The sequence below is a fragment of the Mus caroli genome, chromosome 4 (assembly GCF_900094665.2).
Source record: "Mus caroli chromosome 4, CAROLI_EIJ_v1.1, whole genome shotgun sequence".
Lineage (NCBI taxonomy): Eukaryota > Metazoa > Chordata > Mammalia > Rodentia > Muridae > Mus > Mus caroli.
In genome coordinates this window covers 38,825,130-38,845,561 of record NC_034573.1, presented here as the reverse complement: position 1 = coordinate 38,845,561, position 20,432 = coordinate 38,825,130, and the positions used below count along the sequence as shown (strand labels likewise).

Sequence of the window (20,432 nt, the reverse complement as noted above, 5' to 3'; positions counted from 1 at the left end):
AACGTTTAATCCTAATAGAACGTCATGACTTTTACAAAGAAACGTCATTTGTATTGCAGGAAACAAAAGCCCCAGCATTAGAGACTGTATATAAAAGTCAGCCTTTGGATTTAAATACTAGCCATGTTTTCATTCTATTCATCTACACGACTCTCACTTATCTTCTTAGATTTCTATTTTTCCTTTTGTCTTAATTTATATAATAAAAAATTATATCTCTATAGCAATATTAAACATTTTAAAGTAGTTTAGCAATATTTGGTAGCCTTCATTTGAGTAAATAGAAAGGCATTATCTAAAAGTCACTTTTATTTAGCAGAGCACTTGCCAATTACAATAAAATGCCTATTATTCCAAGAACTTCATTATAAATCAAACAATAATCTTTAATGGTCTTAAAGTAAAACAACTTACTTTAAGTTCTTAAACTTCCACTGAACTTTTTAAAAGTAGCCTGGCTTGAGGTTGTGTGACTAGCGTAATACATAACAGAAAGAGTGAAAGGGCAAGTATTCCCCGCGGGCTGCATCAACTGCTCACAACAGTCACTACTGCATGAGGTGCCCTGCCCTAAAGGAGCAGAAGCCCTAATGAAGTATCTTTACTACAGCTCAACTTTTCATAATCTATTCTTTCATTTTCTTAATTAGCATCCAGAATTAATGAGTTTTCTAATGCAGTGTCATACATATTTAGTTGTGGTTGATACCCAACTTCTGACCCACCCCTGTGTGTTCCCTTTAGCCTCAAGTATTTCCCTTTCCATGTCCAGACCATATGTATTCTGCTACCCTCCCCCCACATTCCTCTCTCAAGGTCTACTTCTCCTCCTTTCTTGAGCACCTTTCCACTTTCCTGGCATCTACCCATGCTCACTCCCACATAAATACACATACGGAACATTACAAGCTAGCACCTCCAAGAAAGAACATGTGGGACTTGACATTCTGAGCCTGGATTGCCTCATTCAATATATTCTTTTCCAGTTCCATCTACCTTTTATATTTCCTGTTGAATGCTAATACCTGGATGCTCTCTACCAGGTACTTAAAAGTTAAACGTCAAATTAAAAAGGAAATAACAAGGGGTTGATCCATCTAAAAAGTATTCCATAGAACAATAAGAATTTTAATTTCAAGTGAATTTTTATTAACTCAGAGGTGAATTTGATTTGCAACTTAGTATCTATTTGATTTCTTTCCACTTCCTTTAAAGTTAAATACAGAAGCAGTAAAATGAGAGGCTTGTCTTTTCATATTGCCATGCCATTACACTAATGATCCACCTCTGGCTTCCTACAGACCTTCAGAAAATGTTAGTGAAGCCACACGCTTTATCTGAAAGAAGCTGCTTGCTTTCCCATGGGATGGATGGCAAACCACAAGGGGGAGGGAACTGATTTAATTCCTGTAGCTAGAAAATCTTCAGGTCACTTTATACAGCTACCATACACTCTTTTCTTATTTTTTCAAAGCTTCCATCTGGAGAATCAATTACAATTAAAGAGAAAGGTAAGAAAAATAGTATATGTAGATTTTTGTAGAAATGCCTTTCCCAAAAAGTTAAATACACAAATCTTAAATTGTAAGGGCTAGCCAAAGTGGGGCAGCTATACCTCAGAAGCAGTATATTTTATATATCTTACATATTCAACTCTACAGTAATCTCAGTACCAAAAATGTTAGGCCCTATAGCAAAGGTCTTCAACAGAATCGTACAATCTAATACCATAGATCAAATAATCTGAGATTAAGAAACTCAACAATTCAGTTAAAGTAGAAATCACATTTACCTAAACTGCAATTATAACATAATATTTGAACTGTGTAACGCATTCATCCATTAACAGTGAATGCACAGGAAAATGTGTATTCAGCACCTCAAGTACAAAGCTCATATTTTATCTAAATACATTGATTTACTAGATGTAAGATACACACACACACGAATTAGCAGACACCTTATCTTTTAATTTGGGTTATATTCCTTGCTTTTAGATGAAATGACCATAACTAATCCAACGTGTAAGAACAATTCTGACTAAAATTTTACTAAGATATTTCAACATGCTAAGTGAGGAATTACGTGATGAAGCACTACTAAGAATTTTTACTCCACAGTTTTAAAAGCAATCATTAATGTAATAAGCAACTAAAAAGTTGGGTATGTTTCCTTTTTCTAAACTCATAAACCTTGCTATTTTTACTCATTTATAATGGCATAAAGAATCAACTTCAGATTCTTTCCTTCTAAATTAAGGTCTGCTTATACCTGGCAATTATCTTGATTCTAGAATTCTTATGTTCTGCTTTAAAAGCTCAAATGTAGAAACTTACACTTTGGGACTTCTTTGCATATATTTCTCCTGATAAATTACAAATTCACAAAAATGAACATAATCTTAAGAAATATGCATACAAATATGAAGTAGACTTCCAAAAACATGAAATATTGATAAAGTTAGCCCTTTTTGAAAACTACAAAAATCAAAAAAGAAAACTTTAAACACTTATTTAACTTCCTCACTTTCATGTCAGTTTTTAGTAATAGTCATTTCTTAATCAAGAGAAAAATCTCTGGAAAGTTAAGTGTTTATTAAAATTCTCGATGAACAGCAGAGCACTGCTGGAAGACTTCTTTAGTCCATCCATCCCTTTAAATAATCAAACAATAAAACAAATATTACAAGAACAAGCCTGACAAAAAATCATAATGAACCTCTCAGATGAGAAACTAATTGGTACTAAGTACACAATGGCTTACATTTAATCCTGTTAATAACCACACAAAAAAAGAAATAAAAGACTCACTTTTCAGTCATCTCTCTGGACCACTGGGCTAAAATAACAGCATGACTAAATCTGACATTGACCCCGTGGCCCTGCTAGGAGTTAAAAGAATTCCTTTGAGCCTTCTGAGGCCTGTTTTCAACTGCTGCAGAAGGGGTGGGCTAGTCACACACACTTGTTAGCCTCCTTTACAGTAACAGGTCAAATTAGAAATGGTCGTATACACTGTAATATATAGCAGCACTCACTTTACGGCTGCCCATAAAAGAATGCTAGCGTTTATATATGGCTCATAAAGTATCTTGATGACTGAAATATAATTACATTTATGAGAATTTGTCCAAACAACATTATTAAAAATAGAACTTTAAAAACCAAATTCAGAATAAACTCTAACAAAAAAAAAAAAACACTAAACAACATTCAAGAACAAACACTAAACTATAAAAAAATAAATTTCACTTATTTTTTTCTAGATTAATCGTGTTTTTAGCAGCCAACTAAATGAAAATATGCTTTGTGAATTTTCACAAGCTTTCACATGAATCTTCAAAGACATTTTAGAGCAAAGATACAAATTTACCTGAAAGCAGCTTTCTATTTCATCCTTTTCTGAAATACAATTTACCTCCTACCCCAACAAAGAAACCAATGCGACAGCAGCAGTGGGATAATCAAGGCTACAATCTGCTACTCTTCACAATGCTTCCTTCCAGTATTAATGTTGCTAACTATGCAAGTGTATCCTGAAACATGCCAGGACTGTATCTCTATTTCAAAGGGTAGTCACTAAAAACTTTAAAAGCCAACTGCTAGCATGCATCCTGTATCTTTTTCTCATAGCTGCACCTGTTTTGTTAAAAAAAAAAAAAGGCTCCAATTTATATCAATATTTAAAATTAAAAGTTCAAAAATTTCTGAATACTAAAAAGTGATATCCTTACAACCCAAAGAAAGACAGTATGTATTATGGCATGCCTGAATTAGAAGCAGTTTCTAAAGCAAAATATAAAAATTAATTTTTGTGATTCCACTTCTGTACTATTATATAGACCTCTTATAATTTTAGAGTTTCGTATTAATAAGCTTTAATAAATACAATCACTTATTGGGCAGTAATACTAAGTTTCACGGCACTTTTTGTTAATGTTTTAAAACATATAAAGACCAGAGAAAAGTAATAACACTTTTCACTATCAAACCTTGTCAAGCATGTATTTTAGTATTTTAAATGGAGTTTCAGCACTTTTGTCTCTTAAAACTCTACACTGGTCTGCAGTCTCTCCACCTGTCAGTTGGAGTCACTTGCAGCAGACATTTCCTTGCCCCTCCCCCAACTTTTACTCTGTGCTCATCTCCTACTTTCTCTCATATCACCAAATATCATTTTTCAAAAAATACCAACACCCAACTGGAACACAGAAACACAGTAATATGACTTATTTCGTAAACAGCTCCAATTTAAATTCTAACTCAGAACAGAAACTGAACAGAAAATTTCAAAGCCAATCAGTTTTCAAAACACTCATTAATTAATTAATTAATTCTCTTCTCGTTAGCTTACCGTCACAGCATTTTCTGGCCTAAAACAAAGCATACATGAAAGTATTTCCGTTACACCTTAATATTACTACACAAGTTTAGCTACTCAGTTTTAAAAGAATATTCCACCCAGTGCCAAAGCATAAAGAGAGAGAGAGAACAAAAAAAAGAAATACTGCAAAACAAGAATTGCAAATAAAGACTGGCAAAGGCACCAGGCAATCATGACCTTTAAAAACAAAGGTTGTGTGACAACTGCCTGGGAGGTTTCAGCAGCACTGAGCACTCCCCCAGCTTCTGCCCTTGGTCCGTTTCCAGCCTAGCTCTGCAATACTGTGCTAGTATGCTCACAGTCAGGCCTACACTTGCCATGAAAATATATGTTCAAAGCTGCACACTTTTTTATAGTTATGTTACTTTCACATTATAGAACATGCCCCGATCTGATGCACTATTTCAAATTGTTGTATTTTGCAATTATTAGATTGAAACATCAAAGGTCAAGTAAAAAATTTTTTTAAAATACCATTCAGAAGTCTGAGTAATCTTATAAACTAATGAAGAGTATAAATATATGATCAAAAAGTTCAAATGACTATTTTACTTAGAACAGTCAACGACTAGTTAGATATCAGCATATATTTTCTTGTTTTGAAACTGTTTTTAAAAGAAATTGTTTCTTGAGAACTCATTTCATACAAATCAAAATATTAGTGTAAAATCAAAATATTGAGAAATGATAAACCAAAAAAGCAAAATAACATAAAAATGATGTTTCTTGGTAATTATGAATTCTGTAATTTAAGACACTAAAAATATCAAAAATTTAAAAAGAACACCATTACTAGACACTAAAAATATCAAAAATTTAAAAAGAACACCGTTATTAGATACAGGATGGCCATTCTCCAACTATCAGAGTACCCATATACAGAAAATTACTAAATATCCAATTACTATTATGTATTACATTAAAAATTCCAAAATGATAAATTAGCCCTCCCTCCCTCCCTCCCTCCTTCCTTCCATTCACCAACAACAAGGTTTTCAGCCTGTTAACTCAGAGGCATCACAGCATTACAACCTTTAAATGGCCAAGGATTTTTTTTTAAATTTATTTTATGTTAAAGTAATACACAATACTGTATTATGTCATGTCCATAAAACAGAAATAGTTTCAGACACATATACTTTTAAAACCTTTGTATATGGGAAAAATATTTTGTAGAGCTGTTAGACGCAGATTCCCTGGTTTTTATTTACAACAAAATTGCCTGATTGTTAAGCTGCCACAGCACATTTTCTCAAGGACTTAGCATTTGGCAGCATCAAGCTGTCATTTCATGAAACAAAATTACTCACATCTGAGAAGAAACAGCATCATCTATCTTTTTTTTAAAAGACCAATTTATAAGAAGATCTCAAGGTAAAAATGCAATATTCCTAATCAAGTATATGAACATTCAAATGTCCACTTATATATGTTATGGACAACAAATTTTCAATATAGATGAAATCATATATACAATTATAACTAATCTCAAGAGTGTGCTTTTATTACATAATATTTAAAATAAAATTTTACAATACTCCTTACTGACAATTAGTATTTTTACTATTAAAACTTGACTCACGACAAAAAAACATCTTCATTCTAACAGTAGTAAAATGATCAAGAGCAGAAATTTACAGCACTAATAACTTTCCATCAATTTCATAAAGCTGACATATATTTTAAGCTTCTCAATAGTTTGGGAATTAAATTGCTACTGTTATTAAGAAAACAAAAACATGATCAAAATGACTTTTTCTCTGCTAGTCCCCATGGATCTAACTACCACACAATAATTCTTCACAATATGCCAAACAAAACAACATAGAAATATATGCACTGAGGAAAAGAAAGAGCAAAGGAACAAGTGTGGCCGGTATTTTAAAAAAAAACAAACAAAAAACAAAACTCTGTCCTCTTAGCAATCAACAAAATAAGAAGAAAGAAAAAGTAGAAAAGTCACTCAGAATATATGACCAAATGAGCATGGGCACTCTTGCAGAAAACCAAGTCTGCAACCCAAAGCCATGGGAAATGTAAATGAGCAAGCAGCCACAATAGGCAGGGATTCTGCACAGATAGACTGCTGCGCCGCAGGTACCCTACTGAAGATCTTTTTGAGATTCCTAAACAAACTTTATTGGTTTAATCCATTTTTAAGAATAACTACCAAGACTCAAAAGAAGATTAAGTTTTTCCTTTTTTGCTAAAATACGCACATGAGTGTAATATATTTAAAGGAAGAAAAGGGATTCTCATTGCTTACTATTGCTTTAAAAAGTTGCACACAAACCTATAATCTTCAAGGTTTAAATAATCAAAGGAATAAAAACATCTAATGAAATAAAGTCTCTTTGCTGGTCCTGCTAACCTAGCGTTAGGTAGCTGCGCCATCCAACAGCAAGCACAGCTCCTTCACTCACACAGAACTATATTGTAGTCAGTTTTTTAACTAACCAATACTGTTGAAAATGAGATGATTTGAGATTTGACTATTACATTTATTTTGTTAAACCCAATAATAATAATAATAATAATAATAATGGCTTTTCAAATGAAAACATTTTAAACAGAAAATTTTAAGTACAAATAGAACAATAACAACAAAAACACTCACAAATACCTCACAAGCTACTACCTGGTGGATTTTTACCAAGAATTTTTTCAGAAACATTTAAACTGGGTATCATGAACTTCTTCAACTATTTGGCATCAGGTTAAATGATTATTAGGCAATACTGAAACCGAACAATATTTAAATTATTTAAATTACAAGTATTCACCACAAAATCTGTGTCATGTCTAAAGCAAACCAAATGAGCAGAAATAGAAGGATCAAAATACTTGCCTATATAGAACTGACACAATCTTTCAAGTTCTTATTGTAACAAAGACATTTTAATGACAATCAAGAGTCTCCTTAAATGTATAAAATAATATTGCCTCTAAAAGTCACTGGCAAAAAAATCCCTATGCTTAAAGCAAGACGATTTAACACGTAGGAACAGCTAGTGTAGTGTACAGACTAACTTCCAGGGTTAATGTAGTTCTACAACTCTTCAAAAGCCACCTTTCTTCAGTTAAACTTATCTGCCGTAATCCTACATTCCCCACTTTTAAAAGCACTATTTGAATGACTTTAGCAGACATTTATCAGCATAACCAAACTTTCCTAGTCTTTAGAACTCCTCATTAGTAGAACATGGAGAGTGTTGAAAGTTCTCTAGAGGTAGACTTTTTGCTGGTGTGGGTAATTCTGTTACAAGTGCTATTTAGCTACAAAGTAAAACCAAATGCGACCTACTCCCTTCAAGGGACTTGCCAATAAAAACACTTTCCCTTAAAAACTAGCCCTGAGCTTCTAAATGCTACTCTCTCACCTGGGGGCAGATGGCTGGCTTAAAGCATCTCACCATCACACAGGTTCCCTGTCTTCTTTTAAAATGTGTTTGTAAAAGGCAGGGATAAGAACAGTGAATAACTTTCAAAAATGACAAAAGCTGAAATTCTAAGGTTAAGAATTTACGACAGAAATCAAAGTTACACATTTAACATAGTAAGAATTCCTTAAAATAATTTGTTTCATCCATTTCTTGAATCCAAACAGGCACTACAAAGTAAATTTCATCTCTAGAATTATACCAGAGACAATATGACTGGATCAAGACTCAAATGAAAATCAAATAAAGGTGTGCCTTTATGTGCTCTGTACGACTTTCAAAGAAAATGTGCCCTTACATGGTGGATGCTCACTAAAATGTTTCTCTCATGTTCTTAGCATAAGTGACAATGATCAGGCCTGTAACTGAAAACGCCAAAACATTAATTAGCCACAGGAACTTTAACATCCAATCCAACAAAGGTAAGCAAGGAAACAAAAGAGACTTTTAGACTGAGCAACTTCCATCAACATTTCATTTTTAACCACAATTGGAGTATTTAAGAAAGTAACAAATTACTTGAAACTGAACATAAGTTTAGCAAAGTCTTAACAAAATAAAATCTATAAAGAAATTATCTGAATAGCCTTTATGCTCATGGAAAAAAAAGTTCTGTATTTCTTTTGAAAAAGGTTTCATAATCTAAACATGCCATTCATATAAAATGTATAATCTAACCATAAAAATATCCTATTAGTTATAGTTAATAGCTTTATACAAATGATCTTTATATACAGTAGATTATGTTTATAGCAAGAGGCTATGCAAAAATTACATTGAACCCTGCACCTAAACACATCAGGACTCAAGTTCCTATGACAAGAATGAAAATGTTGCCCACTTAATTTTATGCTTCTCCATTCCAAAGCAGTAAGCAAATCTATAAACTAACTTTTAAATAGTAACTATACTAAGTCATTAGTTCAATAAATATATATCAAGGTAGTTTTCCACAGAACAGTTTCTATTAAATTTAATGTAACTATGAAAAATCAAAGCTAGTTATTAATGCTTTTTCAAAAGCAAAATTCAATTCTCTTCCTCAGTACTAAAAAAGGTATTTTTTCTAAACAATGATAAATGAATTTAGACTGAAAGTCATAAGATGACTTTGAAAGAATGCGTACCAAAGTTGGTGATCTATAGAAAAATCACAGTAAAATTAGTGACACACAATATCAACATTTCAAAATGTTATTAAAATTCAACCCAAAGCTCCCTTGGACTTCATGGGTTTCCAATAAGATTTGTAGTCTGCTGAACAATAGCTATAAGAGGCTTTTAAACTTCACCCCATTCACAAGTAAAGTGGAATCTGAACATTTTTATTTCTTCTCTTCCTATGACAACTTCACCATGAAACAGTGAATAACACAGCTCAAGTCACTATGCTAATTAGAAATTAAATAAAAAAAGATGCCCTTACAACAGTTAAGTGGAAGGTGACATGTACAACTAGAGACACAGCTCAAAGCAGCTTTAGGAATTGTGTATGTAGTCCATGCTTACAAAAGCTGATCACACTAGGGAGGGAGCCTTGTTGCTCTTGGTCACTGGAGCTCTAGCATGGGGCTACTTTTTAATTATAAGACAGATACTAAACTATACATCCACAAGGAAGTATGTCAAATGGCAACTCATTTTTGTAACCAATTAGGCCTGGGATGTCCTAAGAACTGTAATTACCAAAATTAAGTTGATAAAAGGAGGAAAATACTACCTTAAAAATCTGAAGGATTATTGAAAAATAAAGCTTTATTAGTGGTTTCAAACTAAACAATTTGGTTCCTTTACTATGGTCAAACAATTAAGAAAGACAACAACCTATAAAAAGCCCAAATTATATAATTTTTTTAAATGTTCTATTTTCAAAAGCTCTGCATAAAGAGGCTGGAGAGATGGCCCAGAGAATTGGCTGCTCTTCCAGAGGACTCAAGTTTGATCCTCAGCACCCATATGATAGCTTACCACCCAGTTCCAGGGGATCTCATCTTCTACCAGGCACACACATGGTGCCCAGGCATACATGCAAGCAAAACACACATACATACAAAGTAAATATAATTTTTAAAAATTTAAAGAACTGTATAAGATACTCCTTAAATAGCTGGTCACATTCCTTAACTATTCACAGCACCTGATCCAACTGCAATATAGTATACACTCCAACTGGACTATAAACTGACACCTTGTCTCATAAAGCAATGCACAGGCTGGGCATTTTTTTTTATATATAAATAAAATATCCAACTATATTTTCTTTTCTTTTTTATGTGTAGGGAGTGGGTTTCAAGACAAGGTTTCTCTGTGTAGCCCTGGCTGTCCTGGATCTCACTTTGTAGGCCAGGCTGGCCTTGAACTCAAGAGATCCACCTGCCTCTGCCTCCCAAGTGCTGGGAATAAAGGTGTGCACCACCACTGCCTGGTTCCAACTGTATTTGCAAGAAGAGATGGAAGAAAGAGAGACAAGAAAGAGGCAGAAACAAAGAAAATCATGACCCAAGAAATCTTCCATAGCATTCTGAGCATATAAAGAACCTAAGTGTCTGCTCTTATCTCAGCTAAGATAGCCATGTTAAAAGACATGCTGTTAAAATGTTCCATCCTATCTAACCATATATAAACATTAATGATACCATATACTCATGTTTCTTTCTTATACATTACTTAAACTTTCCAACTGAGCCTTGTGTTTTGCCTACAAAGTAGGAGTTTTGGGGGTTGCTTTATGTTTTGTTCATTTTTGTTTTGTTTTGTTTCTTTTGAGACAGTCTCTCTAGGTAGCCATGGCTGGCCTTAGAACTTATTATGTAAACCAAACTGGCCTTGAATTCACAGCAATCCTCCTGCACACCTCTTGAGTGCTATGATTAAAGACATGAAACCAGCTGTGCACTGTTTTATGAGACAAGGTTTCAGTATAGCCTAGTTTGATCTTAAACTTGAAATCATGCCTTAGCCATCCTGAACTGGTACAGGCATATGCCACCACACCCAGCTAGTGAGCTTTCTCAATTCCATGCACCACTCTCTCCCCCCATGTAGGTGTCTGCTCCTGTGCATGAGCACATGTGTGATGTACATGTATGTGTGCACATGCATGGAGGCTAGAGATCAGCCTTGGGTGTTGTCCTGTTTTTTGAGACAAGGGCTCTTGTTGGGATCTGATGCTTGTCAATTATGCTAGCTAACTGGCCAGCAAGCCCCATCAGTGCTGGAATTTTAAGTACCTACAATCATACCAGACTTTTTATTCAGGTGCTGGGGATCAAAATTACGTCTTCAAGCTTGCGGGCAAGTGCTTTACAGACTGAGCTTTTTATTTTTTATATGATTTTAGATTTATCTTATACATATGAGTATTTTGCCTTCATGTTTGTATGTGTCGCATATGCATGCCTGGTGCCCATGGAAGTCAGATGAAGGCTTTGAATTCCCTGGAATGTGAACTACAGATACAGACACGTAGATTCTGGTAAAAGAACCTAGGCAAGAGCAACAGTGCTCTTAACTACCAAGACATCTCTACAGCACCCGGAACTTTTAAAAATATAAAGTGTATTATATTCATCGAGGATGATTGTGTTTGGTTCTGGAACATCTTTTGTACTTGTAGAAATGTTTGTTTAACATCACTGAGTTTTCCACATTATCAAGCATTTTAAGCTTCTAAAGGCGGGAACCATATGACAACTCTTGAAGCCCAATTCCCAATACCTTACTTAAGTAAGTGGCTTGCAAGGGTTTTTTGTTTGTTTGTTTGTTTGTTTAAGGTTTAAGAATTAAGACTATCTTGTCTGGTGTGGTGGCGCACACCTTTAATCCCCGCACTCGGGAGGCAGAGGCAGGTGAATTTCTGAGTTCGAGGCCAGCCTGGTCTACAGAGTGAGTTCCAGGACAGCCAGGGCTGCAGCCAGGGCAGAGGCAGGCGGGTTTCTGAGTTTGAGGCCAGCCTGTATAGCCAGGGCTATACAGAGAAACCCTGTCTGGAAAAACCAAAAAAAAAAAAGACTATCTCATAAGCTAGTAGATTAGAAAATGTCATCAAATCAAATAAAATGTATTTAAGAAAAGTGTCATACTTGAGACATTCAAAAAACAACTTGGGTTTTTTGTTTATGTGACAGCAGGTCAACTGTGGAATTTGGTATCTAATAACTGAGAAAGTATAACCATTACTTCATTCAGTAAACTTTAAACTGTCAACTGAAGGATGAACAGGTATCAAGCAGGCAAGGAAGAGACTGATCCGAGAAGATAGACTGTGTATGTAAAGACCCAAATCAAATCAAATAATTGAAATGTTTGACAACTACAAAGACATGAAGGCGAGAGAGAGACACTGGGTAAATATAAGGTAGGAAGGTGAGGCTGGTGGTCTCAATGATCAATATACATGGCACCCATGTGGGAAATGACAAGAAATAAATAAAAAGGCAAGATGCGAAAAACTGAATTTTAAATCCATTCTACTCAATTATTTTCAGGGACAAGGTGGAGACTTTAAAAATAGGCTTATCTGAATGGGCTTTACCTTATTTTATTGATTTTATAATTATATAAAACTAAATTGTTTATATAGTTATAAGGTAAAATTAAATTTTAAAAAGATAATCTTTACCCATATAATCCCTAACTACACTCTAAATATTTATTCTCATACCCACAATAAAAGGAAACATCTTTTTGCAATAGACAGAGACCATTACAGAAACCTCAGCAACAATTAAAATGCATAGCTGTGGAACCCAGTCCCAATGAATACATCTACAATACAACTCCTGCACCTAAGGCTCCAGGATCACTGGAAGAGGAGGTAGAAAGATTGTAACCGCCAGAGGATTGGGGAATTTACTGTGAGACTGTCTCCTAGGAATGTCAGAAGATATACTCATAAAGTCTCACCAACATGACTGCCTAAACATGAGCTGAACAAGGAAAATAAACGACATGCTTAAGTGAAGGGGTGGGAGTGGAAGAGTGAGCATGAAGCCTCAACCCTAACAAAGAACTACAGGCAACTTAGAGTGGGAGATAATAGTCTTCTCTAGGGAAGAGCAAAGCAATTGATTGTCCAATGTTCACCCTGAAAACATACATAAAAGTAACATTATATGGGCCAAGCAAGTTGTATTTATTATAGTTAGGGATACAACATATATACATAACAGCAACACACATATATAACAACAAGAAAAGGAAAGGGGGCATATATTTGAAAGAGAACAAGTTGATTGGTAAACATGGGAAGGACTGAAGGGAGGAAAGGGAGGGGAGAAAGAATGTAATTATACTATAATCTAAAAAAATATGCATTTTTAAGGCAATTGAAAATAAACATATCAAAAGCAAAATGAAACAGATGAGCCTATGTATCAAAGGTAAGTAAAAGGAAAACAAGCCATAGGAAGTAGGAAATACAATAAGAAATATTTAAACAAAACAAAATGGATATAGGAAATTCTAGATGGAAAGCAATCCAATTAGTGAAACTACATTACAAAAAAATTAAAAAGAAAGGAGAGGAGATAAAGGGTAGCTTATAAATGAAAGGACACTAAAATCAGCAACAACTTGAAACATACAGATCAGAAATGATTCAAATTAACTCTAAGGGAAAAAAACTGAGAGTTAGCCTGTGATTCTCACTGGGCATTTGATGATAAAACAGTTATTCGCAAATTGTTTGGGAGTGATAATAATTACATTTTTTAAAATGAATTTCTCTTCAGAAAGATTTACAGAGTGAAACATACACTGCATATATGAGTGAGATAACATTATATCTATGTTCTGCTTCAAAATAGTGACAGAAGCATGTAACTGCAGATAGAAAGGATCAGTTCCCAGTTCTGAGACCTGTGTCAGCTATGAAGCTGGTTTACAGGACACTGGAATTCATTACAACATTCCATCCTTAATAAAGACCTACAGGAAAAATTAACCATTCTTCCTACAGTTAAAATGCCCTCTTTTTAATCCAAGGAAAACAATTCCTAAAGCACTTACTGTCTTTATTATTTAGCTGTCTTATGCAAACAATGGTTGCCACTCACTACACCAATGAAAACATGCTTGTTTCTTTCGGTACATCTTCTCTCCCAACAACAGACATGCTTTTCTAACACAGAAGTCCTCCTCTATCTATCTATCTATCCATGGTTTGGTCTCCATAGTGTGTTACACATGGTCAACTACAATCTGAAAAAATATTAAATGGAAAGTTCCAGGAATAACCAGTGCAGTAAGTTTCAAGCTGTACCCCATTCTGAGTAGCGTGGCAACATCTTACACGATCCTCCCGTGGCTTTTGAGAATCATCCCTTATCCAGCATATGTGCTGCATGCAGTACTGCCTCCTAGTCCCTCAACAGCCCTCTCAGTCCTTAGGCAATCATCATGACATCACAAAGGGAGTAGTAAGCATCCCTAATCTTATTTCACAGCAGCCTCAAAGTTCAAGACAGTGACCTGGCACCTAGAATAGACCAAAGAGGAGATGTTATAAAGGCCTTCCTTCGAAAATGTTCAGGTTCTTGATAGAAATTGTGTATATTGAGATCGCCAAAAATCCACAGCAACTATGAATCCTCTATCTGTGAAAATATATCTAGAGGGAAAATGCAGACTATGTATGCATTTATAGTCTTCCATACTTATGTGATAGTTCAAATTCAATAATTGTACTTACTCATTTATAAACCACGAAATTTCAGTAACATCAGAATTTTGAAAAACTTAACTTCAATAGCTGAGACTTCTATAAAATTAACTCAGTTTCTTACTGTATTAGTCTCTTCAATGAAACAATTGGTCTCTAGCTTAAAATAAGTACATTTCTATGTTCTTATGCCAATCTGTATTTTAAGCATCTCTTTTTCTCAGGGTTCTCAGACTTAGTTCCATTAGCACCACCTTTCCTTCTCATGCCCCAACACTTACATGATTTTAGTGAACTGGTGAGGCAGCTTAGTAGGAAACAATACAGACTCTAAGGACCCACATGGTAGAAGGAGAGAATTAATTCTTTTAAGTTGCCCTCTGGCTTCCACAAGTGTGCCACGGTATTCACATGTCCAAACTTACACACACCCATGCATGCATGTGCACATATATACAAATAAAAACTAAAAGTGTAATTTTTAATAAAAAAATTACCAAATAAATAAGCCTTCTCCTCGTGTTTATCTTTTCTAGCCACAACTTGCCTTTGATCCTCTCTTATAGAAACCTTCTCTCCAACCAGGTTTCCTCACCATCTAACAGGAGAAAGGCAGCCTTGCCCCACACCATGCTCCAACACCAGTGCCACATCAGGTCCATCATCTACCATCTAGCCACTTCCTCTTTAGGTCCATAGCATTAGCAACTTCTCTTTCTCAGGACCACCCTTTCCCATTTCAAGTTCTTTCATAAAGTCAATGCCTAGTTTATATTTTCAGAAATTATCTAAATACTGCGGTTAGCTTTTACCATCTCTGCAGATCCTTAAACCAGCAGAGACCTGTTACAAAATAAAAACAAACTTTAGCTTCAGTATGCTAAATCTAAAACAAGGTTTCAGATTTACAATAAAGGCTCCAAATGGAGATACTAAGCAAAAAAAAAAAAAATACACATACAGATACTAAAAAAAAAAAAAATACACATACAGAAAGATATACAGGAAGATGAATAGAAACTAGTTGAGGGAATCTTTCGACCCAAATATTACGAAAACAATGGAGTGCTTTAAAATGAGTTCACTACATTCACATTATCCTAACTGTGACTGAACACTACTTCTAAGCAATCTTTACTCTTTTATTTTTGATGTGTTAGCTTAATGAATTCCAAGCTCAGAACTCCTGGGGAGACAGACAATTAGTAACAGCTTAGGTGCCAAGTCATACATTATATAAAGACCACCTCCCATATATGTGTATTAACCAAGTTACAGTATTGTGATTAGTAAAATACAAAGTCTTTAGGAGAGTATTAGCAACTCTTTATAAACACACATTTTCTCGATTACCAGATACAAAAAGATAGAACTATAGTCATAGTGAGACTGGTCAACTGTTCTAAAAGGATTTTATCTTGCAAATACCATGATCTACTACCAAAGAGTATCTACAGCATGCATCCTTTGCACAGTCACCTCTCACTCCCCTCCTCCCAAGAAAAGCATACACAAGCTTATATTGTTCCCTCATCCATTTCAATCCATCAGAATGTATAACTTTCTTCTCTATCTCTACAAATATTAGATTTGGCAGTTAACTTTTAAGACTAATAACATATGTAGCCAATCTCATCTTACAAAACTTCCCTGACCTAGCAAACCAGCTTGGTCTAAAAGTTTCTTCCCTTCTGCCTAAAAACTATCATTTCTCCCTTATTTAGGCAGAAATTCATTTGATTTGGCTGTATAACTGCTATGTTGTTGTTATTATCATTATTATTATTATTATGGCTGTCAAATCCCAACGCTCATCAAACTATAGCTTGTGCTAGCCCCGTTTTCTAAGTACGATCCTGTTGGAACAGCCACCCCCAAGTCTTCCTATTCTTTCTAAGACTGGATCTCATGTATTTGAGGCTGGCCTCTAACTTGCTATATAACCATGGCTGATCTTTAACTCCTCCTCCTCCTGCTTCCACCACCTCCCAAATACGAGGACACGGGTGTGCATCACCACAAGTGATAGATATGGTGTCAGAGATCAAACCCAGACCTTCACACATGCTAGACATGGATTCAAATGAGCTACATCCTCGGTGCCCATTTCTTTAAGTAGTACGGAAGGCAACTTTCCAACAAATAGGTTGAATAGTTAAAAAAACGTTATAGCCTGGAGTCCTAAAATATTGACCACCTGATTCTTAAAAAAAAAAAAAAAAATGACCATTCCTTTGGAGATCCAAGAATGATTTATATTTAATGTCATCATTTCTTCAGAAAACAGAAGAGAGGCAATAAGGTTTTGAAACACCAGTAAAGAACCATGAGTCACGAAACATCTGAAGAGCACTAGTGTGCAGGGCAGGTAAAAGAAGACCAATGAGGAAGCTTGTAAAAGCCCTGGCACAAAGGAAGAGCATGAAGGGAACTTCTAAAACTATTCACTGATATTACATGACTATACCTAACAGAGGGGACAAAACTTAACACCAAAAGTTGCACCTTCAAGAATGTGGTGCTTAACGTTAATATTTTCTCCTACAGTCCACTGCAGAATTTAAGCCTGTCCTATCTCCTGCTACTAGATCTGCAGTTCCTGAAATATCAATCCTGTATCTTGTGTCTTCTGTGACCTAGATATTCCACATGTTTGTTATCTGGCTAACTCCTGAATAAGCAAACACTTATTCAGGCATTATAGAGGCAGTTCAAAGAGTTGGCCAAATAAGAGCACAAAGCCAAGCAGATAGAGTACTCACCTATGCTCACAGACAGAAAAGAACTAAGATTTCCATCTAGAATGACTTGAGCCAAACAAGAAGAAACGCTATAAATTTGCTTATAGAAGCAGTTTCTTTGACACTTTAATATATTCTTTATCATGTTCAGAAAAAGCACCACTAAGCTAGTGAGTCTCATGTAAATAAAACCAAAAAATGAAATTAAATAGATGAGAGCCTACTGGTCTTTTATCTAGGAAAGGTAGTCCTCCTTTAATAAAGATGTTAGTACTTTTCAAAACAGTCAACAGGACACTAACCTTCAGCACCAGTGTTCTCACATCCCACCAAGTTGAGAAGGATGTCACTGTCTTTACCATCTTCTTCAGATCCCAGGAGCATCCAGCTTTCCACATTTTCGTTCTCTGAAGTGGTACTTTCTTCCTCCTCATTTGAACTGACCTCTATGATCATGACCTCTCGGATCACACCTGGCCTCTCTTCAGGTTCAGGCTTCTCATTATTCCTCTTGCATTTCTGAGCTACTTTATTAGAATGAGAAGTAGCAGGGCTCTGGGTCTTTTCTTCCGATTGGACTTCAATATTTTTTCTTTTACATCTATAAATACTATCTTCATCAGATAATGTGATGACCTCTGATGTATCAGATAGCTGGATGACCTCACTATCTGAAAGGACGATTAAGTTCTTCTGATTTGGTTGACTACTCACTATTTCCGAATTCTCACAGTTCTTTTCCTCATACCCTTCCTCCTTGTTGGCATTATGTATATTCTGGGCATAATGGACTTGGCTGTAGAGCTGAAATTCCACCTCACTATCAACACTCAGTTCACTAGATGAATCATCACGATAAAGATCATCTTCGAATGCTTCTATAGTCTCATAGCCACCAAACATTATGGAAAGTCAGTTGCCTTAATGCTGTAAAAGAGAAAGTCATACGAGAATGGTTTTAAAAGTTGAAATCTTGTTCAGTAAGTACCTATTAGCCCAGAGCTGACTTTTAAGATCCCACTTCTCCCAACATGCTGAAACTTTTTCCCCTAAGAATACACTTTCCTACGCATTTCTAAGCCCTGCTATTGCCCACTAGAACAGTGGCTCTCAACCTTCCTAAGGCTGAGGCCCTTTAGTAGGGTTCCTCATACTGAAATGACCCCAACCATAAAACCATTGCTGCTACTTCATAACTGTAATTTTGCTACTGTTGTGAATTTTAATGTAAATATCTAATATGCAGGCCACCTGATATGAGAGTTGTTCGACCCCCAAAGGGATTGTGACACACAGGTTGAGAACTGATTGATGCACTAGAACAATACTTAGACCTTTCAAACAAGAATTGCTACCAACAGACTGAACTGTATCAATTCAAATATCCTAAAGGTATACTTGAAAGGAAACAGGTTGAGATCCAGTGCTAGGCAGTGAACACTTGTTCTCTAAAATGTTAAGACTCCTAAAAGTTTCTCTCCCCAGTCCATTCATCTTTTATTCCTCTTTTCTTTTTTTAAAACAGGGTGTTGTTATAAGAGACACCAGGCTAACCTTGAACTTAAAAGTGATCTTCCTGCCTCAACCATCTGCATGCTGGAATGAAAGTATGCCAAGTTGCCTAGCTCTATTAACATTTTTTAAAGAAAAAGAGAGAAGTGTATCGTCCTGCACCGCAGTAACAGAAGAATCACCTGCCTCCCTCCATCTCCTCCATCTCTCCTTTCATTCTCCATCACTTCTTCTCAGGTACACCTTCTCATACAAGAGAAAACTCTCTTCACACCTACTGTGAGTGTGTTTACTCTCAATTCAAAACAGACAAGGGCCCAGGAATAATGTGTGAGCCTCCATGTGAGGTGACCCCAGGGTTCATTCCCAATGCTGCAAGAACTATTACTACCTTTACTATAATAATAACCTACCCTGTGATAATGTTTATTCCCATGCTAGTTATAAAACTGTATTTGAAACACAATTCTTTTAAATACCTAAAATTGAGACAAAAATCACAGCTTTGGGAATATATGTCTAAAAAAAAAAATTTCTACTGAGCATCTATAAAATCCCCTGCATCTTTCAACTCAGGTTTAATAGTATTTCCCATCAGAAAGAATTAAGTGCTCTATTTCAGAGGCTTCCATGGTACTTATAAAACACTCACCACATTTCTAATTACTTATTCAATGTAAATGTCCCAGAAGTATGGATCCAGGAAGGCAGGGACCTTGTTCACTTTGTTAAATAGATCACAATAGCCAAGCCAAACAGCTAGTTGGAGATGTTTTTAAATGTTTGAAAACATGACTTCTATCATTAAGCCTTTGTTCTTTAGCGGCCTCCCTCCCCCAAAAAAGCCTAACAAATGCTTAGAACATAGACATTGTGATAGGATAATTTCTCAGTTGTCTTTAATTATTCCAAAGCACTAACCAAAAGTCTACACAGTAGATGTTTCAATTATCTACCAATGGAATGCTGATCAAAATAACAGTTCTGGAGAAAGGAAATCACGCTTGTCTAAACAACAGGAGCACCCTAGACAAAAGTAACAGTGCCAACTTACTCTTCCTTCCACTTTCAGCTTTACAAATACAATTAAGAAACAATGATTGTTTTCCTAGGTTTGCTGCTTTTGCCAGAACTTCAAGGTGTCTTGTCTGTTTTGTTAAGACAACCAGCAAACTCCAGGAATCTAAGAGCCAAAGAAGCATACACTCAAGCTAGAGTTTGGTGTTGTTTTCCAGAAATAAATGACTTCTGGTGTAATTCCAGATGGAAGCAAGAAGATACAGAGTTCCAGATTATCCTTAGCTACACAGTAAATTCTAAGGTCAGTCTGAGTTAAAAGATACTATTTCAAAATAAACCAAAACAGAACAAAACACAATTAATTTCTTTTTCTTTTAAAGGATATAGTGTACTTGCTCCCTCCATGTGATCTTTCAAGTTATTTTCAAGTTATATGCTGTTATTGTCATTCGAGAGGAATGTGGCTATCTGAATAATAATGCTCATGACATTTATCGGTTTATATTGAAATGTTAGCCTCAGAGGAATTCAAGTGAAAGATGAATTCTTTCCTTTTTTTATTTAATAGGTAAATTAATTCTAAAAGAAGTCAAGGAATTATGCTTCCTTCAAAATCCTCAGTGGACCCATCCAGAGGATCCAGTGTGGACTTAAGATAAAACCTAATTCCAGGGC

General features: G+C 35.3%; 1 protein-coding gene across 4 annotated transcripts in view; it reads right to left on the bottom strand.

The window, feature by feature from the left end:
- The window catches only part of Zcchc7 (zinc finger CCHC-type containing 7), a 170,926-nt gene that overhangs the window by 147,491 nt on the left and 3,003 nt on the right, over positions 1 to 20,432 (bottom strand). For all 4 annotated transcript variants that reach the window (XM_021160515.2, XM_029475930.1, XM_021160514.2 and 1 more), the window contains exon 2: positions 17,528 to 18,152. In XM_021160515.2, coding sequence (XP_021016174.1) covers positions 17,528 to 18,128 — 601 coding nt within the window. In that variant the 5' untranslated portion in view covers positions 18,129 to 18,152. The remainder of the gene's footprint in view (positions 1 to 17,527; positions 18,153 to 20,432) is intronic.